The sequence below is a fragment of the Microcaecilia unicolor genome, chromosome 13, assembly GCF_901765095.1.
Source record: "Microcaecilia unicolor chromosome 13, aMicUni1.1, whole genome shotgun sequence".
Taxonomy (NCBI): Eukaryota; Metazoa; Chordata; class Amphibia; order Gymnophiona; family Siphonopidae; genus Microcaecilia; species Microcaecilia unicolor.
In genome coordinates this window covers 60463433-60491214 of record NC_044043.1, presented here as the reverse complement: position 1 = coordinate 60491214, position 27782 = coordinate 60463433, and the positions used below count along the sequence as shown (strand labels likewise).

Here is a 27782-nt window from a genome sequence, read left to right as displayed (position 1 = left end):
GATTACCATTCCTTAGAAAACTCCAAAAAAGAAGACCTACAGGAAAACGCCTGCAACTCTGACAATCACCTAGCCGAGACAATGGCAACTAAAAACACTTTAAGCGTCAAATCTTTCAGACAGGAGGCCATCAAAGGTTCAAAAGGTGGCCTAGTAAAGGCTGAGAGAACTATATTGATGTCTAAGCAGGAAAAATCGCTCTAGACGGAGGACAAAGTAACCACTAGTGTGGCTTTGTAAACAGGGGGGATTAAGTAATAGGCATACGCTAAGGAATATTATATTAGGCAATAACTTTTTTTTTTTTTTAACTTTCACTAAGGCCCCTGTTTACGAAGCTGCTGTTTACAAAGAGGCAGGAACTTTCTGAGAATATGTACAAAAAAAAGTGAATGGGCTGTGTCAGCATTACCACACCTGCAGTCACTAGTGTGGCTTTGTAAACAGGGGGGATTAAGTAATATGCATTTTATTTTTACTTTGAACACTGATGAAACTTTCATACTGTTTCAGTGATCTGCAAGAATCTATCCTCAGGCTCTACATTCAATCATTGGGTGCTCTTTCTTCAGCTCTTCATACCAAAGCACATGTATATTTTACAAAATCTTCTCTTGCTGTTTCTTCAAAATGCTTAAACCTGCCTCTCTGCAGTACCTCCCTGGATGTTCTCACATCCATACGTTAATGTTCTCTAAGACTGATTTTCTTTACTTCTTAGCTTCTTCATAGGATTCCTCTCCATAGATCTGCTCCACCCCCCCTCCCTTACTCAATTCTGCAAAAAATCTGCAGATCATATATTCTGCTTTTATATCAGTTCATTGTGCTTTTCTCCACTATAAACTGTTTATATGACATCTTTATTCTTCTTTATCTTTTGACTCTTACAACATTTGACTTCACGCTTTGTTTCCTTTGTGCCCCCAACATGTCACTTCACCTGCTCCAATTCTTATAGAACTCATTTACTATATCCCCCACTGCATCACTGGCTTTCCATAAATACTCTTTATCTATAGATGCATTCACAACCTCACTCCCTATTCAATCCTCCCGCCTCCTTCATGCCCAATCATGTACCTTTCTCTGCATTTCCCACTCATTTTCACTTCTAGAACTTTTTTAGAATAAGGTCTCCTCAGAAATGCAGGATGCTCTCTTTCTCTCTACCTTCCAATCTCAACTGAAGCCTATCTATTCCAGCTTCCCTACCCTAACATATAACTTTTTGTAGCTTATTCCATGTACTTGCAATGCTATTAAATAGCCTGAAATTGGATGAAAGAATAGATATGATTTTTCAACAAAACGACTAAATGTAGCATTTTTATTAAAAGAAACCATCAATGTGGAAGGTTGTACAGAATATGAAACATTCCCCTCATTAGATGGACGATGACCTGGGGATACTTAGCACAGCTTTCCAGCAATGGAGTTCAGAATATCCCATCAGTCCTAAAAACACTGCCGTGTGAAAATTAAAATAATTTGGAGAAGCAGACAAGGATGGGTAAAATCTTGATTCCTCAGGATGGGAAGCTGTTCTCTACCAATGAAGACCTGAAGGAGGTGTCTTCTCATCTTTGTTGCTTTCCAAGGAGAAAGGTGGAATTCGGACATCAAAGTGAGAGCCATCAGGCCTCTCAAAGCGGAACGTTCCCCTGAAGAACACAAAATGTAAGTTTATGAGCCTGGGTAGTTAATAGATCAACATAATACATACCAGCAATGAGTGCAATAGTTTCACATTCAACAGCCTCTCCAGCTCTGCTACACCAAGTAGAGGAACCTATCTATCCTGAGAGTAATTTATTGCCAAGCTGCAGCTCAAAAACATATCCTGATCATGTTCCAGGCCTCATATGAGCACTACACCAACTGACAATTGTCAGTATATCCCACAGTGTGTTGACAAAAAAAAAATCATTTTGTGCCCTTTCCCAAACACTTTAAAAGCAATGGATATGTTGTTAATATGATTATTTATATACTGCATGGCAGTTTTATTACATATTGCTTTGACTATCCTGTGCCATGTGGTAGAGGCCGGCCGAAACTGCTACAGAAACCAAAAACTAAAGTTTGATTGTGTGAATGTGAACCAATAAGGCCTACTGGGGATTGTCAGAGCTTGCAGTCGGCAGCTGATAAACCCACAGATTATTACCCTCCAGTCCCAGGAACTGCAAGTACAAGCTGACAACTGGGAGAGCCATTTTAACAAGGACTTCTCAACAAGTCTAGTCCAAAAATCAGAAAGAAAGCCCCCAATTGAACAAACAAAACAGAGAAAAACAAAAAAAAGGAGGTAGATCAATGTGGTTCCAACGCAGGATATTTATTAATAGAACAACTTTGTGCAGTAGTGAAATAGTGACTGCGTTGGAACCACATTGGTCTATTCCCTTATTTTTCTTTTTTCTGTCTTCTTCTTCTTAACAAGCCTGGCATGTTTAAGTTCCCAAGTCAATGAAGATGTAGTTAAATATCTTCTGAGGCAGGAATTTTGTGAGAATGTGAAAAAATAAATCACGATTACCAGCTTTTTATGCTGAACCAAACCGTGAACAAATAAGAGGAAGTGGCATTTAAATGTTTCCCATTTTGTATTTAGTTATAAACCTGATTAACGACAAGCATGATAGAGATTCTTACTAAAATGGGGTAAAGGAGTCCAGACACTAGTATACACTGCAGACATACCAGCCTGATGCACAATCCAGAATAAAAAAGCACACTGATGTCACTGAATGTCAAGACTATATCCTTTAGATTGTAAGCTCACCTGAGCAGGGAAACGTCCTTCTTTGTTAAATTGTACAGCGCTGCGTAACCCTAGTAGCGCTCTAGAAATGTTAAGTAGTAGTAGTAGTAATATGTAAACTTCATTTCATCATAACATAATTTCTCTACTCACACTACAAGCTGACCAGTACTTGTGCTTGAAAACAATCACTGCTGGTTCCTTTCTCAGAGAATCTAGTTTCTAAACGCTATAAGTTTGATTAAAATGCTGCATCATCATCACACCCAACAGAGCCTGGAAATTCTTTCGAATCACCCAAATAGTATCCAAGCCAGAATATATATATAATATAAATGGTTGTTAAAGATGCACTTTTTTGTCCAGGCCTTTTTTGGAGGAAGGACAGCTGTTTGAGAGAAGAATGTGCAAAACTGGTAGGCTGGGATAGAATTTGATCTCTGTTTTGTGCATGTTGAGTCACTGGGATGGGGTGAGTTATGAGGCATGTTACGTGATTGGCGCTATTGATGTGGGGATTATGGCTGGGTGAGCAGCAACTGATGTAGTGGTGTTCTAGTGGTGTAGTCAGGGAAGGAGTGATCCCCAGTTGCTCTCTCAAAATGGCTACCGTGTCCGCAGTCTTGTGAGATTGCCACTAGAGATCATGGTGTTATTTTAGCAGTAGAGCCAGCATGGACAGGAGCAACTGGGGATCACACCTGCCCTGACTACACCTAGTCCACTGGGGACTGTAAGACAGTCCCAAGAGGTGGGCAGGGAGGAAAGGCAACTCCTGTTCAGAGGGAAGGAAACAGGACAACGCACACATTTTCAGCTTCCACCGAAAACACAAGGTCAGTTTTGGCCAAAAGCAAAACCAGGGTGGTAGCCTTTTGTCCAAAACCAAAACTAGGCAGAAAAAGGATTCTGGGTCAGTTTTAGCACCATAACTCAAACCAAAATTTGGTCAGTCTCTACCATCTGGAGTCCCCATGGGAAGCATGTGACATAAGGTAAAATTAGTTCTTACATGATAATTTTCTTTCCATTAGTCCCGACAGTTCAATCCAGAGACTGGTGGGTTATGTGCCTCTGCCAGCAGGTGGAAATAGAGAGAACTTCCGAGGTTCACTATATGTGGTCATGTGTAGCCACCCAAACCTCAGTATTGTCGATACCAAAGCCACGTGGATCTTCCAATCGCGACTTAAATCATATTCCCTTGACCTCAGAAATACGAAAGATACCCTGCAGCCGCAAATGCGGGAGGAACTCATGCAGCTCATAGCAGAAAGGAGATTTGATCCAACCTTCAAAGAACAAATAACCTGTAACTGTCAATCAAAACACAAACAAGAAAACCCAATAAACGCAACCAGCAGAAATCTCAGGGAGGGCCTCTGGATTGATCTGTCGGGACTAATGGAAAGAAAATTATCAGGTAAGAACTAATTTTACCTGCCATAGCATCCCACAGATCAATCCAGAGACTGGTAGGATGTACCGAGGCAGTTCTAAGTAGGGCGGGACACAGAGACCCCAGATTGCTGAACTGAAGTCCCAAACGCAGCGTCAGCCTGCACAGGTTGCCGACTTTCAAATTTCCTCCAAAGAAACTACCCTCAACTCTGCTACAGACGTCGCCTGCGCTCTAGTGGAATGCACCCGCAACTGTGCGGGAGGATCCTTTCCTGAAGAGATGTAAGACGAAGAAATAGCCTCTTTTAACCAGCGAGCAATTGAGGCCTTAGAGACTTGCTGTCCTTTCTCCTGACCTACAAACAGCACAAAAAGATGATCCGAACGACGAAAGTCATTCGTAACTTCCAAGTACCCGATGAGAATTCGTCTCATGTCTAGACACCTTAGAGCATGAAACTCCGTAGGATAGTCCTCTCTACGAAAAGTGGGAAGACAGAGCTGCTGATTAACATGAAAACGGGACACAATCTTTGCAAGAAAGGAAGGAACTGTCCGCAGAGTAACTCCTGCCTCTGTAAACCTGAGAAATGGATCTCCACAGGACAATGCCTACAGCTCTCCTTGCCGAAGAAATTGCAACCAAAAACACAGTCTTCAGCATCAAGTCTTTCAAAGATAAAAGAGACAAAGGCTCAAAAGGCAGTCGCTGAAAGGCCCGCAGCACCAAATTAAGGTTCCACGTTGGAAACACCGAGGTACGTGGTGGGCGCAAATGATTCACTCCCCGCAGAAACCGAATGTCCAAATCCGCCGCCTGATGGGAACAAGCGCTCGGGGAGGAGACCACGGCTGAAAACGTGAGCAGCGTCTGCAAAATGTCGCCAAAATCATCCGCTGCAGGGCAGGAAGAAGCAGGACCGGAGAAGCCCATTAATGGCGCTGCTGTCTCCGTGTCCTGACACGAATGGTCATAAGTACATAAGTATTGCCATACTGGGAAAGACCAAAGGTCCATCGAGCCCAGCATCTTGTTTCCAACAGTGGCCAATCCAGGTCACAAATACCTGGCAAGATCTCAAAAATGTACAAAACATTTTATACTGCTTATCCCAGAAATAGTGGATTTTCCCCAGTCCATTTAATAACAGTCTATGGACTTTTCCTTTAGGAAGCCGTCCAAACCTTTTTAAAACTCTGCTAAGCTAACCACCTTTACCACATTCTCTGGCAACGAATTCCAGAGTTTAATTACACGTTGAGTGAAGAAACATTTTCTCCGATTCGTTTTAAATTTACTACATTGTAGCTTCATCGCATGCCCCCTAGTCCTAGTATTTTTGGAAAGCGTGAACAGACGCTTCACATCTACCCGTTCAACTCCACTCATTATTTTATAGACCTCTATCATATCTCCCCTCAGCCGCCTTTTCTCCAAGATGAAGAGCCCTAGCCGCTTTAGCCTTTCCTCATTTATCATTTTTGTCGCCCTTCCCTGCACCTTTTCTAATTCCACTATATCTTTTTTTGAGATGCAGCAACCAGAATTGAACACAATATTCGAGGTGCGGTCGCACCATGGAGCGATACAAAGGCATTATAACATCCTCATTTTTTATTTCCATTCCTTTCCTAATAATACCTAACATTATATTTGCTTTCTTAGCCGCAGCAGCACACTGAGGAGAAGGTTTCAACGTATCATCAACGATGACACCTAGATCCCTTTCTTGGTCCGTGACTCCTAACGTGGAACCTTGCATGACGTAGCTATAATTCGGATTCCTCTTTCCCACATGTATCACTTTGCACTTGCTCACATTAAATGTCATCTGCCATTTAGACGCCCAGTCTCCCAGTCTCGTAAGGTCCTCTTGTAATTTTTCACAATCCTCCCGCGATTTAACGACTTTGAATAACTTTGTGTCATCAGCAAATTTAATTACCTCACTAGTTACTCAAATCTCTAGGTCATTTATAAATATGTTAAAAAGCAGCGGTCCCAGCACAGACCCCTGGGGAACCCCACTAAGGTAAAATTATGTATAATCATACCTGATAATTTTCTTTCCATTAATCATAGCTGATCAATCCATAGACTGGTGGGTTGTGTCCATCTACCAGCAGGTGGAGATAGAGAGCAAACTTTTGCCTCCCTATATGTGGTCATGTGCTGCCGGAAACTCCTCAGTATGTCGATATCAAAGCTCCATCCGCAGGACTCAGCACTTAGAGAATTACACCCACGAAGGGACACTCTGCCCAGCTCACCACCGCCGAAACGGGGGAGGGGAATTAACCCAGCTCATCCCCACACAAGTGGGGGAGGGGAATCCGTCCAGCTCATCCCCGCGGAGCGGGGGAGGGACACCACACCCGCCGATGCGGGGGGATCTGGCTTATCCTGCAACCGCAACCGCGGGAGGAGCTGACTGACCCTAACACCGCCGAAGCGGGAAGGGTACAAAGCTGCCCTACAGCCGCACGAAGCGGGAGGGAGTGCCGGCAGAATTTTAAGTCTCAATCCAGCCCCGTAAAACGGAGGGGAGAGGAATGCAGCAGCTCACTGTAACACAAACTCGTCTTAACTCTTGAAGAATCCAAGTGAAAAAACTTGAACACGAAGTCTTTCTGAAGTAACTGAAGACTAAACTTGAACCTGAAATGCAACCAGAATAAAAACAGTACAGATATCTGGGAGGGGCTATGGATTGATCAGCTATGATTAATGGAAAGAAAATTATCAGGTATGATTATACATAATTTTACCTTCCATATCATCAAGCTGATCAATCCATAGACTGGTGGGATGTACCGAAGCAGTACTCACCCAGGGCGGGACATTGAAATCCCTGACCTCAACACTGAAGCTCCAAACCGGGCCTCCGCCCGTGCAGCCACAGTCAAACGGTAATGCTTGGAGAATGTATGAGCCGAAGCCCAAGTTGCCGCCTTGCATATCTCTTCCAAGGAGACGGATCCGGCCTCTGCCATCGAGGCCGCCTGAGCTCTTGTGGAGTGAGCCTTCAGCTGGATAGGCGGCACCTTCCCCGCGGCCACATAAGCCGCTGCAATGGCTTCCTTGACCCATCTTGCCACTGTAGGCTTAGCAGCCTGCAGACCCTTACGAGGACCTGCACACAGGACAAACAGATGATCTGACTTCCGGAAATCATTGGTCACTTCCAAGTATCTGATGATGACTCGTCTCACATCCAGATATTTAAGAGCAGAGTACTCCTCTGGGTAGTCCTCCCTACGAAAGGAAGGGAGACAGAGCTGCTGATTCACATGGAATCGAGAAACAATCTTGGGCAGGAAGGAAGGCACTGTGCGAATAGTCACTCCTGCCTCAGTGAACTGCAGAAAAGGCTCTCGACAAGAGAGCGCCTGGAGCTCGGAAACTCTTCTGGCTGAAGTGATAGCCACCAAAAAGACTGCTTTCAACGTCAGGTCTTTCAGAGATGCCCTCGACAAGGGTTCAAAAGGCGGCTTCTGCAATGCTCTTAGCACCAGGTTGAGATTCCACGCAGGCACCACTGAGTGCAGAGGAGGGCGCAGGTGATTAACTCCCTTGAGAAAGCGCACCACATCTGGCTGCGAAGCCAGGGAAACACCCTTCAGGCGGCCCCTGAAGCAAGCCAGAGCCGCTACCTGGACTTTAAGGGAACTGAGCGACAGGCCTTTCTCTAGACCTTCTTGCAGGAACGCCAACACCGAAGAAATTGGAGCAGTGAAGGGAGAAAGTGAGCCTGCTTCACACCACGCTGCAAAGATACGCCAAACCCTGGCGTAAGCAGTAGAAGTAGAGCGCTTCCTCGCTCTCAGCATAGTGGCGATGACCTTGTCTGAGAAGCCCTTCTTCCTCAGACGCTGCCGCTCAATAGCCAGGCCGTAAGACCAAAGGGGGAGGGATCCTCCATCACCACGGGCCCCTGATGTAACAGGCCCTGCTCCACTGGCAGTCGCAGAGGATCGTCGACTGAGAGCCTGATCAAGTCCGCATACCAGGGACGTCTGGGCCAATCCGGACCCACCAGGATTACCCTGCCGGGATGCTTTGCCACCCGGTCTAGCACCCTGCCCAACATGGGCCAGGGCGGGAACACATAGAGAAGCTCTTGTGTCGGCCACTGTTGGAGAAGAGCATCTACTCCCAGGGATCGAGGGTCCCGTCCTCTGCTGAAGAAGCGCGGCACTTGGCAATTGGCCGATGACGCCATCAGATCTAGGCTCGGCTGGCCCCAGCGCTTCGTGATGTCCAAGAACGCCTGAGCAGATAGCTGCCACTCTCCGGGCTCCAAGGTATGGCGACTGAGAAAGTCCGCCTTGACATTCATAACTCCGGCAATGTGGGCCGCTGAAAGCTGCTCCAGGTTCGCTTCCGCCCACTGGCATAGATTCATAGCCTCCTTGGCTAGAGGGGCGCTCTTGGTACCTCCCTGGCGGTTGACATAGGCCACAGCCGTGGCATTGTCCGACAGAACCCGTACTGGTTTCAACGCCAGTACCGGGATGAACTCCAAAAGCGCCAACCGAATGGCTCTGAGTTCCAGGAGGTTGATAGACCACTTTGCCTCTGCAGGAGACCAGAGTCCCTGCGCTGTCCTTCCCAAGCAGTGGGCTCCCCAGCCCGACAAGGAAGCGTCCGTCGTGACGACAATCCACTCTGGGGTCACCAGAGGCATTCCTGCTGACAAGTTGTCCATCTGCGTCCACCAGCTCAGCGCCTTGCGCACTGCTGGGCCCAAGGGAAGGCGCACAGCATAATCCTCCGACACCGGAGTCCAGCGCTGCAGCAGAGAGTGTTGAAGTGGTCTCATATGAGCCCTGGCCCAGGGCACTACTTCCATCGTGGCCGTCATAGAGCCCAACAGCTGCACATAGTCCCAAGCCCGAAGAGGAGAGGCTACTAGGAACTGGTTCACCTGAGCCTGAAGCTTGACAATCCGATTGTCTGGCAGGAACACTCTGCCCACTTGGGTGTCGAATCGAACTCCCAGATACTCCAGGGACTGAGTGGGGCGCAGCTGGCTTTTCTCCCAGTTGATGATCCATCCCAGGGAGCTCAAAAGAGCAACCACCCGGTTCACAGCTTTGCCGCACTCTGCATAAGAGGGGGCTCGGATCAACCAGTCGTCCAGATAAGGATGGACTTGTACTCCTTCCTTCCTCAGGAAGGCCGCGATGACCACCATTACTTTGGAGAAGGTCCGCGGAGCAGTAGCCAACCCGAACGGGAGGGCTCTAAACTGGAAGTGTCGGCCCAGTACTGCAAAACGCAGGAAGCGTTGATGAGGAGGCCAGATGGGAATATGCAAGTACGCTTCCTTGATGTCCAAGGATGCCAGGTACTCCCCTGCCTTCACTGCCGCTATAACAGAGCGGAGAGTCTCCATGCGAAAGTGCCGAACTTTCAAGGCCCGATTGACCCCCTTGAGGTCGAGGATAGGCCGGACAGAACCTCCTTTCTTTGGTACCACAAAGTAAATGGAGTAACGTCCCTTGCCAAGCTGATTTTCTGGCACCGGAACGACCGCCCCCAGGCGGATGAGATTGTCCAAGGTCTGCTGCACTGCCACAGCTTTGACCGGAGACTTGCAGGGAGAGAGTACAAACCCGTCTCTTAAGGGTCGGCAGAACTCTAGCTTGTAGCCGTCTCTGATGACTTCCAGCACCCAAGCGTCTGAAGTTATTGTGGTCCACTCGCCCAGAAACGAGGACAGCCGTCCTCCAATCTGCACTGGGGCGTGGACCAAGACCCCGTCATTGGGTACGAGACCCTGGGGGAGGACCGGAGGGAGCACCTCCGGGACGGCGGTCTCTGCGAAAGGAACGCTGCTTGGGGGAGAAGGTCCTCTTAAAGGAAGAGGAGGCAGAAGAGCCCGACCTGCCCGGGCGGTACCGACGGGCTTCCTGAAACCGTCCTCTGGAGGTACCGGGGCGAGCACTAGCTCGAGCCCTGACCTCTGGTAACTTCTTGCCCTTAGACGTGCCGAGATCGGTCACGATTTTGTCCAGCTCGACCCCAAAGAGCAGCTTGCCTTTAAAAGGCAATCTAGCCAGGCGGGATTTAGAGGCGTGGTCAGCAGACCAATGCTTCAGCCAAAGCCACCGCCGCGCAGAGATTGTCTGAGCCATGCCTTTAGCTGAGGCTCTCAAGACATCATACAGCAAGTCTGCCAAATAGGCCAAGCCCGATTCCAGGGCCGGCCAATCATCCCTCAAGGAAGAATCCGAGGGGGAAGCCCGCCGCACCATAGTCAGGCACGCCCTGGCCACATAGGAACCGCAAACTGAGGCCTGCAAATTTAAAGCAGTAGCCTCATAGGACGACCTTAAGGCCGCCTCCAATCTTCTGTCTTGGGCGTCCTTTAGGGCCGTGCCACCTTCCACCGGCAACGCCGTTTTCTTAGTCACCGCAGTGATTAAAGAATCCACGGTAGGCCACAGATAGGCCTCACGTTCACTCACAGCCAAAGGATAGAGGCGGGACATAGCCCTAGCCACTTTAAGGCTCGCTTCTGGGACATCCCATTGAGCCGAAATTAAGGTGTGCATAGCATCATGCACGTGGAAGGTTCTAGGCGGGCGCTTCGTCCCCAGCATAATGGCAGAGCCAACAGGGGCTGAGGGAGAGACGTCCTCCGGAGAGGAAATCTTCAAAGTGTCCATGGCCTGTAGCAACAGGTTGGGCAAATCCTCTGGGCTAAAAAGCCGCGCTGCAGAGGGGTCATCCGCTCCAACCGAGCGGGGATCCGTCTCCTCCAAGGAATCCGCAAAGGACCGTTGGGAGACCTCAGACACGCTGCCCTCATCTACATCGGAGGAGACAAATTCCTCCAAGGCCTGGGAATCAACCCGCGGGCGTTTGCCTCTGGGAACCTCAACCTCTTTACCAGACGAGGGAGCAGGGGCAGCGTTGTGCATGAGGAAGGCCTGATGCAGCAGCAAAACAAACTCGGGGGAGAAACCCCCCAGACTGTGCACTTCCGCAGCCTGGGCAACAGCCCTAGACGCACCCTCAACCGGTGCTCGCAAGAGCAGGGGAGAGACATGCTGCGCATCCAAGATGGCGTCCGGCGCGACACTCCGCGAAGGAGCCGCGCGGGAAGAACGGCTCTTAACTTTAGCCGCTTTTGTGCCGTCGCCCAAATTAAGGGCGTTCATGGCATTAATGTCTCCAACCTCAAGGGCGGCCCAAGAAGAAGCCGTCCGAGCCGCGTGGCCGGCCAAGATGGCGGAGGCGAGGAGCGGGGGATGGGCGTTTATGGCGGGAAAAACCGCCACGCCGGAGGAAGGACCGGGACATACATCGGTCACGAAACTGTCACCCAACAAGGGCGAATCAGGCTTGAAGACCCCCGCATCCCCTCTAGAAGCGCTCCAGCGATCCGGGGAGCGACCCTTTGCGCCCTCGCCCTCCGACGCCATATGCCACGAGGAGAAGAATCGGGGAACCCCCTGCCCGCTATAAAAAGGTAAAAATTACCTGCTGTCCGCTCCGAGCTGTAACGACCTGGTGTCCCAGTGAGTAGCTGCAATAGACGCTTAAATAAACGTCGAAATAAACGCCTTTAAGGACGTTCAAAATTTTTTTTTTTTTTTTTAACGGAGCCAGCGGGAGGGGGGAGAAAAGGAGGGACCTGGCACCACCAGGTTTGCACTTGCTCAAAAGAGCCCTCAACCCCAGGCACTCAACAAAACCTAAAAATTAGGCTTGGAGGCCTAGCCAGAGCTGCTGCTGTGTGTGACCACCACCTGCTGAGATAGAGAACATACTGGGGAGTTTCCGGCAGCACATGACCACATATAGGGAGGCAAAAGTTTGCTCTCTATCTCCACCTGCTGGTAGATGGACACAACCCACCAGTCTATGGATTGATCAGCTTGATGATATGGAACTACCCTTCTCCATTGAGAATACTGACCATTTAACCCTACTCTCTGTTTTCTATCTTTTAACCAGTTTTTAATCCACAGTGGAACACTACCTCCTATCCCATGACTCTCCAATTTCCTCTGGAGTCTTTCATGAGGTACTTTGTCAAACGCCTTCTGAAAATCCAGATACACAATATCAACCGGCTCACCTTTATCCACGTTTGTTCACCCCTTCAAAGAAATGTAGTAGATTGGTGAGGCAAGATTTCCCTTCACTAAATCCATGTTGACTTTGTCTCATTAATCCATACTTTTGAATATGCTCTGTAATTTTGTTCTTAATAATAGTCCCGCAGCTCAAACACCCATTCCTTTGACAGGGAGCTACGAGGGCAGGCTGAGCACGCTCCTGACGCTGCTCTCCGACTGTCACATCAGGAGCAGCGTTTAACTGTCTCTGAGGGAGCTGCCATGAGCTTCAGCCAAATTCCAAGGGTTCCCCCCCCCCTCACTAGCAACCAACAACGAACCTCCACCAGCTCCCGTGGCCAAAACAAAGCTCCTCTTACTGTGAGAGCACACGCTGATAGTAAAAAAACTTTTTTTTTTCAATACAGAAGACTCACATGAGGCTGCCAAAAAGGGAGGGGGTCCAGCAGGAGGAAAGGAGGGACCTGGCCCCCCACCAGGTGTACCCTGCGCACCCCTGGAGTGCACTCTCAACCCCTTAAGGTACGCTCAACTCGGCCCGAGGGAACGGGTGAGGAGCCAGAATCCAGAGCTGCAGAGTTATGACCTTCCACCTGCTAGATAGAGAGAATACTGAGGTTGGGTGGCTACACATGACCACATATAGTACTACTACTACTACTACTATTTAGCATTTCTATAGCGCTACAAGGCATACGCAGCGCTGTACAAACATAGAAGAAAGACAGTCCCTGCTCAAAGAGCTTACAATCTAATAGACAAAAAATAAATAAAGTAAGCAAATCAAATCAATTAATGTGAACGGGAAGGAAGAGAGGAGGGTAGGTGGAGGCGAGTGGTACAAGTGGTTACGAGTCAAAAGCAATGTTAAAGAGGTGGGTTTTCAGTCTAGATTTAAAGGTGGCCAAGGATGGGGCAAGACGTAGGGGCTCAGGAAGTTTATTCCAGGCGTAGGGTGCAGCGAGATAGAAGGCGCGAAGTCTGGAGTTGGCAGTAGTGGAGAAGGGAACAGATAAGAAGGATTTATCCATGGAGCGGAGTGCACGGGAAGGGGTGTAGGGAAGGACGAGTGTGGAGAGATACTGGGGAGCAGCAGAGTGAATACATTTATAGGTTAGTAGAAGAAGTTTGAACAGGATGCGAAAACGGATAGGGAGCCAGTGAAGGGTCTTGAGGAGAGGGGTAGTATGAGTAAAGCGACCCTGGCGGAAGATGAGACGGGCAGCAGAGTTTTGAACCGACTGGAGAGGGGAGAGGTGACTAAGTGGGAGGCCAGCAAGAAGCAGATTGCAGTAGTCTGCTGGCAGAGGGACATAATCCACCAGTCTCTGGATTGGATTGATCTGTGGGACGCTATGGAAAATTTAGATAGAAAAAAACAATATATTATGCATATGCTACAAATCTATGGACAGATGAAAAAGGTGGAGCAAATTGCTTAAACTGTTGAGTATTTTCTTTCGGATCTCAAAGTAGCCTTCATAGCTGTCTGTTCTAATTATTTCTGGCGCCATGCCAGACCACCAATTAGTGGATGTGCATAGGTATAGTGCATGGGAGAGGGAGGGAGGCAGTCAGAAGCAGCAAAATCAAAAGAGGGTGAGCCTGGAATAGTGATCCACCCTTTCTTCACAGGCTTTTTTCTGCTGTTGTTTAATAGATCAGGTCCTTATAACAGGTTAAAATATATGAACACACTTAAAGGAAAAATTATAATGGGACATGATGCAAAGCTTATGATTCTGCTGACTGTAAGCTAAAGATAGAGAGTGAGAGAGGATAGTTTCTTACCACATGTGTCCACTGGATGCCTGCAGAGAAACATGGCTGCTGTACTGGAATGCTGGCTGTTCTTTGGAAAGGACAGGCTCCTAAAGAGAGGGGACCTCAAATAAGTTAAACATGGTTTGGTTAACATCTCCTCCCTGCACTGCACACAAAACAGTAACAAGAATCTTAGAACAGCAACTCAGATCATCTCCACAACAAACATGATTTTTTTGTGGCCTAGTTGCTCTTCCTCTTAATACTGCACTTCAATCACAATCAGTGCTAGAATTCTGACTCTATGAATCTTTATTCATAATTGTCCAAAGATTCTTCCTCTTTTCTAATAAATCCACCCTTCCACTATTCATAGTTTGGTTGCTGCAACTTTCCTGAAGCCAGAGGACAGGCAACAGGGCTCCTTCCAAAACTCTGTAGAATTCCCAATCCCAGTGGACCCAGAATGCACAAACCCTGATCTGAACTAAGCAGTATGCAGTGCTGCCACTGAACTGGTAGGAAAAAGTACTGAGTGTGCAAAGGGAGGGAAACATGTAGTCACAGTTTTGCAAATTAACTTACTACTACAGCTGCTTTTTAACCTAACTGGAATTCCTAGTGTAGAGCCTAAAGGTTATAAGAAATATTCTATGGAAACACACATGAAATTGGCTGGCAACACCTGGTCCACACTACTCAATCAGTACCCTTTCCTCCTTCCACCCTAACTCGGTCACTATTTTCTGTTCATCTCAACAGTTAATTCAGCAGTACATATAAGTACATAAGTATTGCCATACTGGGAAAGACCAAAGGTCCATCGAGCCCAGCATCCTTTTCCAACAGTGGTCAATCCAGGTCACAAATACCTGACAAGATCCTAAAAAGTACAAAACATGTTATACTGCTTATCCCAAGAATAGTGGATTTTCCCCAGTCCATTTAATAATGGTCTATGGACTTTTCCTTTAGGAAGCCGTCCAAACCTTTTTAAAACTCCGCTAAGCTAACTGCCTTTACCACATTCTCGCAACGAATTCGAGTTTAATTTCATGTTGAGTGAAGAAACATTTTCTCCGATTCGTTTTAAATTTACTACATTGTAGCTTCATCATATGCCCCCTAGTCCTAGTTTTTTTGGAAAGCGTGAACAGACGCTTCACATCTACCTGTTCAACTCCACTCATTATTTAATAGACCTCTATCATATCTCCCCTCAGCCGCCTTTTCTCCAAGCTGAAGAGCCCTAGCCGCTTTAGCCTTTCCTCATAGGGAAGTCGTCCCATCCCCTTTATCATTTTCGTCGCCCTTCTCTGCACCTTTTCTAATTCCACTATATCTTTTTTGAGATGCAGCGACCAGAATTGAACACAATATTCGAGGTGCGGTCGCACCATTGAGCGATACAAAGGCATTATAACATCCTCGTTTTTGTTTTCCATTCCTTTCCTAATAATACCTAACATTCTATTTGCTTTCTTAGCCACAGCAGAACACTGAGCAGAAGGTTTCAACGTATCATCAACGATGACACTGAGATCCCTTTCTTGGTTCGTGACTCCTAACGTGGAACCTTGCATGACATAGCTATAATTCGAGTTCCTCTTTCCCACATGCATCACTTTGCACTTGCTCACATTAAACGTCATCTGCCATTTAGACGCCCAGTCTCCCAGTCTCGTAATGTCCTCTTGTAATTTTTCACAATCCTCCAGTGATTTAACGACTTTGAATGACTTTGTGTCATCAGCAAATTTAATTACCTCACTAGTTACTCAAATCTCTAGGTCATTTATAAATATGTTAAAAAGCAGCGGTCCCAGCACAGACCCCTGGGGAACCCCACTAACTACACTTCTCCATTGAGAATACTGACCATTTAACCCTACTCTCTGTTTTCTATCTTTAACTCTTGTCATTTCACTTCCTCGTCCAGGACTAAGCCAAAAAAACAGCTTCTTAGGCAGGTCTTTAAGAATAGCTCAGGCTATTAGCCATGAACGCTGTGGTGGGCACTTTATCCTGTGGATGGGCTTCTCAGAGCTGGGAATATTCCAGGCCTTTCTATAAGAGCCGTTGATTTACTCAGTTACCATAAATTATGTTGATGTTAGTTTTATTCTATATTCTGTCATTGTGTTAAATATCTAAAATATTGTTGTAATGGTTAATTATCTAATTGCTGTTGTAGCAAAATTGTTTTAACTTACGTGTAATGTTGATTTTACTTTATTTTATATTGCGTTTTTGTAATGGCTAACGCCTTGGTAAAGTGTCAATGTGGTTTGTAAACACGTATTGTAATTTATATTAATTTTATTTCATTCTATTCTGTTTCAGTAGAAATCACCCCTGCTATGAATACTAATTTGTGGTGAATCATTTTGCTGTATTATGAAAAACTGTATACCAGTGAATACACTGAACATTTCTAGACTAGCATCAGGACTTGACACACCCTTCTAACATTTCCTGAAATTTGAGTCAAGAAACGTAGTACATTAGTCTAAGAAAAAGGTTTCCCTTTCTATTATTTTTGTTTTTATGAAAATGTATTTCTGTGTATTCAGGTAGACTAACATGGCTACCATATGCCTTCATTCCAAACAAATTCAGAACACTGCAAAGAATCTATGATCTATCACATACAAGTGCTGAACAAGTGTGGTAGGGCTGTAATTTTGGGAAGCACTACAATGTAATGTGGAACCCTGACTCAAGGTTACAGTATTGAGGGGCAATGGAAGATACGCACCCGTCCCACTACCCCACGGCCCCGGACAGTCTCCAAAGTTCCAGATAAGCTAAAAATCCTCCAGTGTCGTTCTCGGAGCTGAACAACTTCATTTCCCAAATTCTCCAGGCGGATACAGTAGCGCCACTGTACAGAAACAAAGCTACAGTCATTTAATCATAACTTTTTTTTTTCTTCAAAAAGCAAACAGGAAAAAAAAAAAAAGATTACACTCAGAAATACACTCACCCAGTAAACGTGGGAATTCTGCGCCTCCTGCCGAGCAAACAGAGTTTCTCACTGAGATGTCAGCACATTGTATCATCTACATAGGCCAGGCTGGGTTGAAATGTGATGTCAGTGCACTGGAAAATGGCTGCCCTCCTCCAAGAAATGCAAGAACACCCTATGCCCCTTCCCCCAGCAGGTAAGGCAGGGACTTACCCTCATGCCCATGTAGAAGGGGATGACTGTGATGCGGATATTTTCAGTGGTTTCCCTATGGACATCTGACAACTCCAACCACGGGTGATTTTTTTCTTGCCACGCACGCAATGTTTCCCTTGCTATAAATGGAGGAACTATGGAGATGGACAAAGTATTTTTTACAAAATGAATGCAAGATTCTATGTTAAAGTTACAGAACAGAAATTCAACTCTGCTATAACAACTAGAATGGTAAGCTTACACCCATATTGTTGAAGTGCCCCATGATACCTGAAACATCACTTAAGCAATGCAGCCAAAATTTGCTGTGTCCCTATATCCCACTGCACACTGAACTTCATTACTAAGCAACCATGTCCTATGGCTACAGCCCAAAAAATATCCAGACCTCATGACTTTCTGCATGGAAAAGGCTCTCGATCAAGGTGCAGGATAGGATGTTACCTTTAGTCTGATCGTAGCCCAGGAACCTCTCAAATAGCTCATGCTGGATGGGCATCTGGTCACTGGAATTGTAGGGCAGGATGTCTTCATGGCTCACATAATCCAGCCCTGCAGGAGGAGTGGCAAACTCACTTTTGATTTAATTATGTGATTGCTTAGATCAGTCTAACTAAATCTTCTACCAAATATACAGAAATTAGACCCAGCACATAAGAGGTCAAAAAATGTTCCAGCAAGGCCAACAGTCCAGTCTGGAAGTCCAGCTGTTCTACCTGCAAAGAGCCATCACTATAACTCTTAGCAGTAAGCACAGTCTTCCACCCACCTGGTATGGCATACAGAGCGCGGCTGTCGTCATGATTAGCGAGAAATGTTACTGCTTCTGTTTGTGACCTCTGAGACTGAAAAGTAATGAGAAAAGATTAGTACTCAGTTTTGCCAAAAAACAAACAGAATTTCCTGAGACGTCTCCTACACTGTCACATATTCTCTATTCTTGACCTTTTCCTCTTCATTCTAGTTTTACAAGGCAATGACTGGTTCTTTAATGCATCAGTGGTGCATATAAGAAAGCAAGACCACCAGTGACAGCTATCCTAAAAATGTATGTATAGGACAAAAGCCATGGTGCTACTCCTGCCGTTACTCTGCAGAACACATGTATTAGGCATTGTGGATAAGTAGATCTAATAAATCTGTTTTACCAGCGGATCAGGGGGTTGATTGGGGGGTGAGACTGCGGTTTTACATTTTGGGTTGTAGGGTGAGTTTGAATGAGCTTGTTTAGTTGTATACAGATTGATTTGTATGTTAGTTTTGTAATAGCTTGGGAAAGATTTGGTTTAAGAAGTTTATCAACTTAAAATTCACTAATAAAATAATGTCTCAGCTCCAGCTCTTCTCACTACAGCTCAGACTGTGCAACTGTTAATATGCTTCTGGTTATAGTAAGGACGCTCTGTGGTTAAGCACTGTCTGGAATTACAATATACTGAGTACAGGACCCTACATTGCCAGTGACTTACTATATGTGGACAGTCCCGAGCATCTATCAGCACCTGGTAGTAAGTGTGGGTTTTGCCTTTGACTTCTTTAGATCCATGACCTGTTGAGTTCTCTGCCCTAGGAAGAATCAAATTCCACACATGAGGACTTAAGCTAAGAACACTGAGTGCTGAGCTTGCTGCTCCTCAACCAGGAAAATGCCTGGTTCTAGCATGGCATCACTCCCACCACACAAGGGACTATAGCTGTTTAACCAACAAACCAGAAGTTACACTTGCAAAACTAACATCTTCCGAGATCAGAACAAGTACACCCGACACCCCAAGCCTTCCTAAGAACTTGTTTGGCTTAATGTCCTTTTCACATTAAGATTTGGCAGGTACTTCCAAGTAACCCAAGCTGGCCATTATCAGGGACAGGATGCTAGACTCCATGAACTATTGATCTAGTCTGGCATGACAATTATTTTGCTGTTAATTCTCTAGCAGCAGGCTCCTCAGCAAAGCTTAATGTGAATAAAATTCTCAGCGGTCATCATTCAGGAAGCAATTTCCAATATGAGTAGAACTGACCAGGTGGGAGAAGGGCTCATGATATTAAAGTGATACAGAATAAGCATAAGAAAATCCTTACTTGTCTGAGACAGGGGACGCCACGTCCCGATCATACAGTCTGGCTTGCCAGGGGAAAAGGACGATACCCCGATATCCAAAAACACTGTGAAGAAATAACTGCAAACAAGAGGAATATGCTAAAGAGAAGTAGATAGTTTAGTCCTCGGCCACAAATGCAAACACTGGCAGAGAGGACCCTATCCCTCCACCACTATACACACTAGTGCATATAGTAAGGACTACTTAGCACATACACAACCACCACGCAAAACATTTTTCAAACTGCCATTAACCAAAAGGATTATCTGGGTTTCCTACCCATGCTGATAAAAACATATAGGCAAGCACGGATTCCACTGCTTGCCCTTGCTTCAGCCCCTGAATCCAGGTTTGCACGTGCCCTAGTTTTATCTTCTAGACACTTGCTTTAAGACCTCACAAAAAACACTATACATCAATGCTCCTGGGGAAACCCTTTCAACAAAATTTTGCTGAATTTCCTGCAAGTTTTGATATCTTTTACTGACCCTGCATAAGAATTATCCTAATAGCTTGGAAAAGCAAAGCAGTCCTTTCATTAAACAAAATATTAAAACTTATGAAGAACACATTTTTTTCCAGGACCAATATGGCTACTGTTCAACAAAATAGTTCTTGGCTCAAACTGATAACAATGCTTATAAGAACATTAGCAATTATAATATTCTGGATTTAATTTACATTCTTTTTGTTTCCTGTTATGCGGATATATATTATCTCCCTATGGCCACATTGAGGCATATTTTCAAAGCACTTAGCCTTCCAAAGTTCCATAGAAACCTATGGAACTTTGGAAGGCTAAGTGCTTTGAAAATATGCCTCATTGTTTATCAAAGAATAAAAACATCAAACTAAGGGAAGGTTATCAGAAATGAAAGATTCATAATCAACAGAAAGCAAAAGAGCATGTTACCATGCTGCAGTTTATGCTACAACTGCAAATTCTTCTGTCAGCACAAATTTTACATTGTTTGAAAAGTCACATATGAAAGATGATGGATGCAGTCACTCATTTCCTCCAAAATACAGGTTTGCTTACTCCACAAATATGAACCCATGTGTAACAGCACCGGTTCAGCTCTCTCTTACCTGGCCAGTCTCATATTTCCCTTGCTGTTTTGGTGCTTCAAAAACCCCCACAGTTTCCAGCACTTTTCCTTCTGGCCTATGTCTGGTAATAAATAAAATAAATATACAATTTATAAGATAGTATGTACAATCAACAGCCCATTGGCAAGAAATCATAAGATCATCTCATACAAAATGATAATATGAATTTGCATGGACTGACAGAATGCTTCCGTGCATCTTATGCAATCAATTTTTGGCAGCACAAGACAAAATGACCCTGAGTAAATAGCCAACAATATTAGAGAAAGGAAAGCTACTAAGCTGCTGAAAATCTCTAATTTTACCACAGCTTTGTTTACTGTGGGAGACGCTAATCTGTGCGAATTCAGTATCTCAGGTTAGCGATTCTTGTGGTAAAGAAAAACCACAACTTGCAATCAACCTCATAGGCTGCGTCATTCTGTTCCCCAGGCGCACTGGGAACTAATGTGCCCAGGGAACATTTCTTAAAGGGGCAAATGCGGCAGGAACAGAAACATATCTGGGGTCTCCCCCCAAGCATAGATTCCCCCAACCCCCTCCTTGAAGACATATCACAGCCTCATTCAAAGCCCCCCACCCCACCCCTGGATCCCCAATCATGACCCCCACCCCCCTGAACACCCTCCACCCTTTTGCCCTTATATGGCAACTTGACTCCTAACAGTAGTACCAAAAGACTACTGCTAGGGGTCATGAGCGCTATACTGAATCCAGAAATGGCAGGGGGAAAAGCAACAGGGGATCACTTTTGCCCAGGACCCCTAGATCAGTTGGAAAGAGGCTATGACATGTGTGTTGGGGGGGGGGGGGGGGGGGGGAGGGGACCATGCACTAAAATAGAATATAGTAAAGATAAAAATAGAGTCATAAGATTAAACAAGCTGGAAAGCACATTTCTTCTTCCGCTATCTGCAAACTCATGCATACTTGTTCAGGGTCTGGGTGTGAAAAAATACAGCAAAATATCTCGTTAGGGTGACAGAAGCTGTATGAGGCATGAATGTTCATATCTATGTGCTTGTATGAGTGTGTATATCTGAATGTCTTTCAGTACCTGCAGTTTTTTGTGCATGTACGCATGTGCATATGTCTTTGTGTCTATATATAAAGACATATAGATGGATCAACCTCCCCAACTTGCGCTACTGCTTTGGTGAAATGCATCTAACTGGACACTCCTCTCATCTGGATTAGAATATTAATAAGCTCTCTCAGCATTCACCTGCTCACATCACTATCAGATGCTGCACTAAGCTGCGCTAGAGGCGTGTTAGCGTTTTTAGCGCATGCTAAAAATGCTAGCGCACCTTAGTAAACAGGGCTCTTAGTTTAGTTTGAGTATTTCTAACCTGCTTCTGCACCCAGAGGGGTTCGAAGAGGCTTACAATCTATAATGTATCTGATGTATTAGCCTCCTAGCTACATAACAAAGTAAAGAAGGTCAAAACTATCCAGGATCAGGTCCCACTGTTTATGGGAAAGCTACAATGTTAGTTATGTTAGTCTTTGAGCAAGATCTGAATATGCTAATGTGATTTTGAACATAAGAGTAGCCATACTGGATCAGACCAATCTAGCCCAGTATCCTGCTTCCAGCATTGGCCAATTCAGTTCAGACAGAATCCCAAATAGTAGGAGCATTCATGTTACTGATCCCAGGGACAAGCAGTGATTTTCCCCATGTCTATCTACTACTACTTAATAGCTGACTACAGACTTTTCCTCCAGGAATTTATCCAAACCTTTTTTTTTAAACCCTGATATATTAACCGCTGATACCACATCCTCTGGCAATGAGTTCCAGAGCTTAACTATTCTGCTTTTGGAATCTCTGCATTTTATTTATTGGATGTAGAATATGGGTTTACCCAGATTTGGCTAAAGCTACTCAGGAATGCCACAAATTATTTTTAGCTATGCAGAAGGATAACTCAGAAGGCCCTTTTATTAAAGTTTGGCACAAACCCAATGGACATTAGTGATCAAGAAGTGCCATGTGGCCAATAGGTATAAAATAATTTGGGATTAGTAAGATCTTCTATGTCCTGAACCAGTTGAGATTTTTCCTTCATTCAAAAAAATGACTTAATCCCGTTACTTCCACACCGACTCACAGTATGATGATAACGGATGATACTTGTTAAGTTGATACTTTAGGGTCCCTTTACTAAGGTGCACTAATCGATTTAGCGAGCGCTAACAAATTAGTGTGTGTTAAGTGCCACGAAGCTGATAGGTAGCATGGCAGTTAGCGCATGCTAAATCCAATAGCGCACCTTAGTAAGACGATCCCTTTGTTAGGCATCTAGTTTGTTTGTTTTTTTCATACAGTACAGTCTTAATTATCTGACATTTGCAAATCCATCCACCTGACAGACACCCTCAGTGATGTCCTCGCACTGCAGTAAAAAGAGCACAGGTTCTCTTCTTGTCTTCCGGCTGTCACAGCCGTGGCCATGCCCTCGCTTCCAGACTCATCTTCCCTTCTGGTTGTCAGGCTCTGTGGCTTCTTCGCACTATGTTCCTCCTGCACTGATGACTCTGCTGCCTGTTTTCCAAGCCTCAGTCTGATGTCCCAGTATCGTAGCCTTGCTCTGGTGCCCTGCTGTGTTCCTCAGCATGTTCCAAGCCTCATTCCAGTGCACTAGAAATTGTGACATCACTAGTGAGGGCCTTTATAATGAACTTTGGGACTTTCATGCACTGCCTTCACAAGTCAATCTTGTTTCTGAAAGCTGTGGTCCTGGAGAGCCTTGTTTCTGTAAGCCTTGCTCCTATGAACCCTGTTCCTGAGGGCTTTGCTCCTGAGGGCCTTGTCCCCAAAAGCCCTGTGCCTGAGGGTCTTGCTACTGTGAGCTCTGTTCCTGACAAGCTACACTCCTGGTGTCAGCCAAGCCGTGTTCCTAGTTCCTGCTCCAGCCAAGCTTTGTTCCTGGTTCCTGCCTAGCCTAGTACTCTGCCTAGTTCGAATGACTCACCTGCCACAGTCGGTTTCCAGCTTCGGTCCAAAGACTTACCTCCGAGTCCATGACACTGGCTTCACACAAAGCTGGGTATAGTTTATTTGTGTTTGATATACTGCTCTGACTACACAGGGCAGAGATTCAGGAAAAAGGAAAGGAACTCCATTGTTTGATAAGAAAGTAAAGTTTATAGTGTATTTGTGCTTATAAACAATACTGTATTTTATGCACAAAGTATGTTTTCCATGCATTTTTAAGGTGTTATTGTTTTCTGTATTATCCGCCTTTTCACTTATCTGACAACAGCTCAGTCCCATTTATATCAGATAATTGAGACTGTACTGTATTTAATTCTTTTTCTTATGCTGGCTTTCTTAATTATTCCATTTCTTGCCCCCTCCCCCCTGTTTTTGAGGTCTAATGGAGCCTTATTCCATTTCCTTTTTCTTTATTTGGCTAGCTTAATTGTTTTCTAGAGATTGCCCATTTTTCTGCACCAAGTGTAAATGAGTAATTAAGAAAACTGCAATAAATATTAAAAAAAAACAAACACCAGCAGCACAAAAGATATCTATTCTATTCTTCTGATTTATAGTCTGCACTAATCTTATCAATAGATTCTAAGCGGGTAACAAACCATAGACATCTAAACAGATACAGACATTTATAACAATCGTAGATTACAACAGGCAATTGCATCAAAACAAAATAATACATTTTTAAAACCTTTTGAAAAAGAAAAGACAGAATTCATCTTAAATCCACCAAAAGATAATTCCACTGTTTAGTTCTTTGTTGTCCAAAAGAATGATCAATTAATGATTTTAAACGAACAGATTTTACTGAAAGAAAGCCAAGCTTTAACAAAGATTGGTAACAGGAATTTGTCCTGTTATTAGGAAATGAGAGATAGTAAACCAAACCTCTGGACCCATAACATATAAAATTTTACATACTAATGTTACCAATTTAAAAGCAAATCTCTCTTTAATAGGGAGCCAATGCAAAATAAAAATCTCCTAACCCAATTAAAATTATAAAGAACAAAAACATTATTTTAAAACACCACAGCTTATTTAACCAAAGCCCTCTCCTTCTGCCATTATTAAAATTCATAAATCTTCTCCATCTTGAAAGAACACCCACAGCAGTGAGCAAGTTATACAGATACAGCAATAAAACAAACCAGACAAAATATACATTCATTAAAAAGCTTATGGCTCCTTTTACAAAACTACAGTAGTGAATACAGGGTGACAAATGTGACGAAGCCCATAGGAATTGAATGGGCTTTGGCCTGCCACTAATCCCTAGCACAGCTTTGTTAAATGGAAGCCTTTGGATAAAAATCTTATTGACTGCAGGGCAATAAACTATTACTTAATAGCAAGAAGATTGAATGGCTGAAAGTGGATTGTGACAAAAGTGCTCATTTTCAAAGCACATAGAATTACGAAATTACACAGAGGCATATTTTCAAAGCACTTAGCCTTCCAAAGTTCCATAGGTTTCTATGGAACTTTGGAAGGCTAAGTGCTTTGAAAATATGCCTCACAGTAACCTATGCAACTTTGTAAGTCTATGTGCTTTGAAAATGCACCTCTAAATGACTGCATCTGTATCATCTTCCTTGCCTTTGGTGGTGAAAAACACTTCAATCCAGAGTTGTTTAACTGTTGCTGAATGTGGTGTGAAACTGGACTAGCTCTTCTCAGTGGAGGCTTTAGCTCTGGTTACAACACAAAATGGATTGTAGAAATAAAGAAATGCAAAACTTTACATTTTTTTTTTTAGTACTTGGTCTTTCAAAGTGATCACGCATGCTTATATTTATCTTATGTTATTGCAATAGACAAATTATTGGATTGCAGTTAAATTTATGGGAAGTTACAGCAGATTTAGAACCTAGTTGCCAGAATGCTACTGACGAAACCTGAAACAGATGCATGGCCTTTACTCCATTCTTTCAGCTGGTTGACTATTCATGGATGTGTGAAGTTTTAGACTTTAATGCTGACTTTTAAAGCAATATAGCAGAGCACACCTGGACGTTTGGAGAATCATTTAAAATTATATACCCCTGGGAGAAAAAAGAAGGGAGGGAGTGAAAAACATGAAAAAGGATCTGCAGAAGCTAGAATGGTCTAATATTCGGCAATTAAAATTCAATGCAAAGAAATGCACTTAGGGAGTAGAAAACCACGGGAGACGTATGTGTTAGGCAGTGAGATTCTGATATGTACAGGCAGGGAGAGGGATCTTGGGGTGATAGTATCTGAGGATCTGAAGGCGACAAAACTGTGTGACAAGGTGGTGGCCCTAGCCAGAAGGATGCTAGGCTGTATTGAGAGGGGTGTGAACAGCAGAAGAAAGGAGGTGTTGATGCTCCTGTAGAAGTCATTGGTGAGGCCCCACTTGGGAGTATTGTGTTCAGTTTTGGAGGCCGTATCTTGCTAAGGATGTAAAAAGAATTGAGGCGGTGCAAAGAAAAGCTACAAAAATGGTATGGGTTTTGCGTTACAAGACATATAAGGAGAGACTTGCTGACCTGAACATGTATACCCTGGAAGAAAGGAGAAACAGGGGTGATATGATACAGATGTTCAAATATTTCAAAGGTATTAATCCACAAACAAATCTTTTCTGGAGATGGGAAGGAGGTAGAACTAGAGGACATGAAATTAGGTTGAAGGGGGGCAGACTCAAGAAAAATGTCAGGAAGTATTTTTTTCAGAGAGAGAGTGGTGGATACTTGGAATGCCCTCCCATGGGAGGTGAGGGAGATGAAAACGGTAACGGAATTCAAAAATGCTTGGGATAAACATAAAGGAATCCTGTTCAGAAGGAATGGATCCTCAGAAGCTTAGCGGAGATTGGGTGGCAGTGGTTGGGAGGTGGGGCAAGTACTGGGCAGACTTCTACGGTCTATGCTCTGAAAATGGCAAGGATAAATCAAGGTCAGTTATACATATAAAGTAGCACATATGAGTTTATCTTTTTGGGCAGACTGAATGGACCATACAGGTCTTTATCTGTGGTCATCTACTATGTTACTATGTATTTTTGGATTTAGCTCATGCCTTTTGCAGATGTAGTTCAAGGCAAGTTCAGGTACAGCAAGTATTTCCCTGTCCCCAAAACACTTAGGGCCCCTTTTACAAAGGTGTGCTAGTGTTTGTAGTGCACGCTAAAAATTAGCACACTCTGTGTAGATGTCCATAGGAATATTAAGGATGTCTACACAGCACATGCTAAAAACTCTAGCACACCTTTCTAAAAAAAAACCTTTACAGTCTAAGTTGTACTTGAGGCAATGCAGCGTTAACTGACTTGCCCAAAATCACAAGGAGACACTATGGTAGTTGAGCAGAGTTCCCAGGTTCCTAGACTCTGACTGCTGCTCTATTAAGACTACTTGATCTCGACTTAAGATGAAGTCAACTTCAGCTGCTTTTAGATGCTTTCCTTCTGGGAGATAAGAAAGACTGTTAATAGAGCAAAGGCCTTTAGACTGGTTGCTCTGACTCTATGAAATACACTGCCGTGTGGGGTGGAGTAGGGGTCACTTCATTCAATGCACTCTTAAGGTGAAGTCTGTTGCAGGTGATTGGCAAGTAATGTGCATCTCCAATAACTATTAGCTGCTAGCCTTGCGTTTTGAGGGGGCTGGTATTTTCTTTAATGTTTCATATTTACTTAATATATCTATTTTAAATGCGTTTTGGATGCATGTATTTATAAACTGCCTTGGAGGACTTTAAAGTTCAAGCTGCCTAGACGCGTAGGTCCCCATGTACAAATATATTTTAATCCGAATATGTAGTTCTCTGCTCCCAACTCCATATGCTCTCCCCAAAAGGGTTTATCACTCTACCTCGCAAAGGAATGGACTGGTCCACAGGGGCCACGGCCCCTCCAATATTTTGCCCCAAACAACTACTATTACTACTACAAATCATTTCTACAGCGCTACCAGTCGTACGCAGCGCTTCACACTTGAACTACCAAAAACACGTTCCGCTGCCCCTACCGGAGGGAACCATAGTTCTCGCACCCCCTCCGCATGTGATTCTCAAAAGTCCCTGGAGGAGAGGCCCCAATAAGGCTGCTATCCACCAGCCTCGAATCTCCCCCACTTTTATCCAGTCCTCGTTACCTGGACGAGAACCGCTTTTCCTGCTGGAAACTACGGCCACAACCGGCACACAACAACCCCGGGCGAAGCTCAGCCCAGGCTACCAGCGCCCCGAAACCTCTGCGCTTATAGCGGCTCACGGCCACCAGACAGCACCGCGCTACAGACGCCGCCATCTTCCCAATAACCCTAGAGAGAGCAGAGCACACACAGCAGCTGCAGCAGGGCGTGACGTGAGCAGTGCACGACACTAAGCTTA

The 27782-nt window shown here is 44.8% G+C and overlaps 1 protein-coding gene across 1 annotated transcript; it reads right to left on the bottom strand.

The window, feature by feature from the left end:
- Positions 1–1296: 1296 nt before the first annotated feature.
- Positions 1297–27731, bottom strand: POLDIP2 (DNA polymerase delta interacting protein 2). The gene is made up of 11 exons (XM_030222615.1): positions 27545–27731; positions 20402–20483; positions 19293–19390; positions 18680–18776; positions 17980–18055; positions 17655–17762; positions 17208–17344; positions 17013–17039; positions 16785–16910; positions 14054–14133; positions 1297–1664 (listed from the first exon to the last, which is right to left on the bottom strand). Exons 1-11 carry the CDS (start codon positions 27697–27699, stop codon positions 1550–1552), a joined length of 1101 nt encoding a protein of 366 aa, XP_030078475.1. The 5' UTR covers positions 27700–27731; the 3' UTR covers positions 1297–1549.
- Between the last annotated feature and the right edge of the window lie 51 nt (positions 27732–27782).

Bases quoted from the DNA above. Each gene is read 5' to 3' on its own strand.
- POLDIP2 (XM_030222615.1), bottom strand. From the start codon at position 27,699: ATGGCGGCGTCTGTAGCGCGGTGCTGTCTGGTGGCCGTGAGCCGCTAT. The intron at 17,345-17,654 runs GTAACATCCTAT...CCATCTCCATAG, and splicing joins GGGCTACGATCAGACTAAAG to TTCCTCCATTTATAGCAAGG. The intron at 14,134-16,784 runs GTGCGTATCTTC...CCCTCTCTTTAG, and splicing joins GCCGTGGGGTAGTGGGACGG to GAGCCTGTCCTTTCCAAAGA.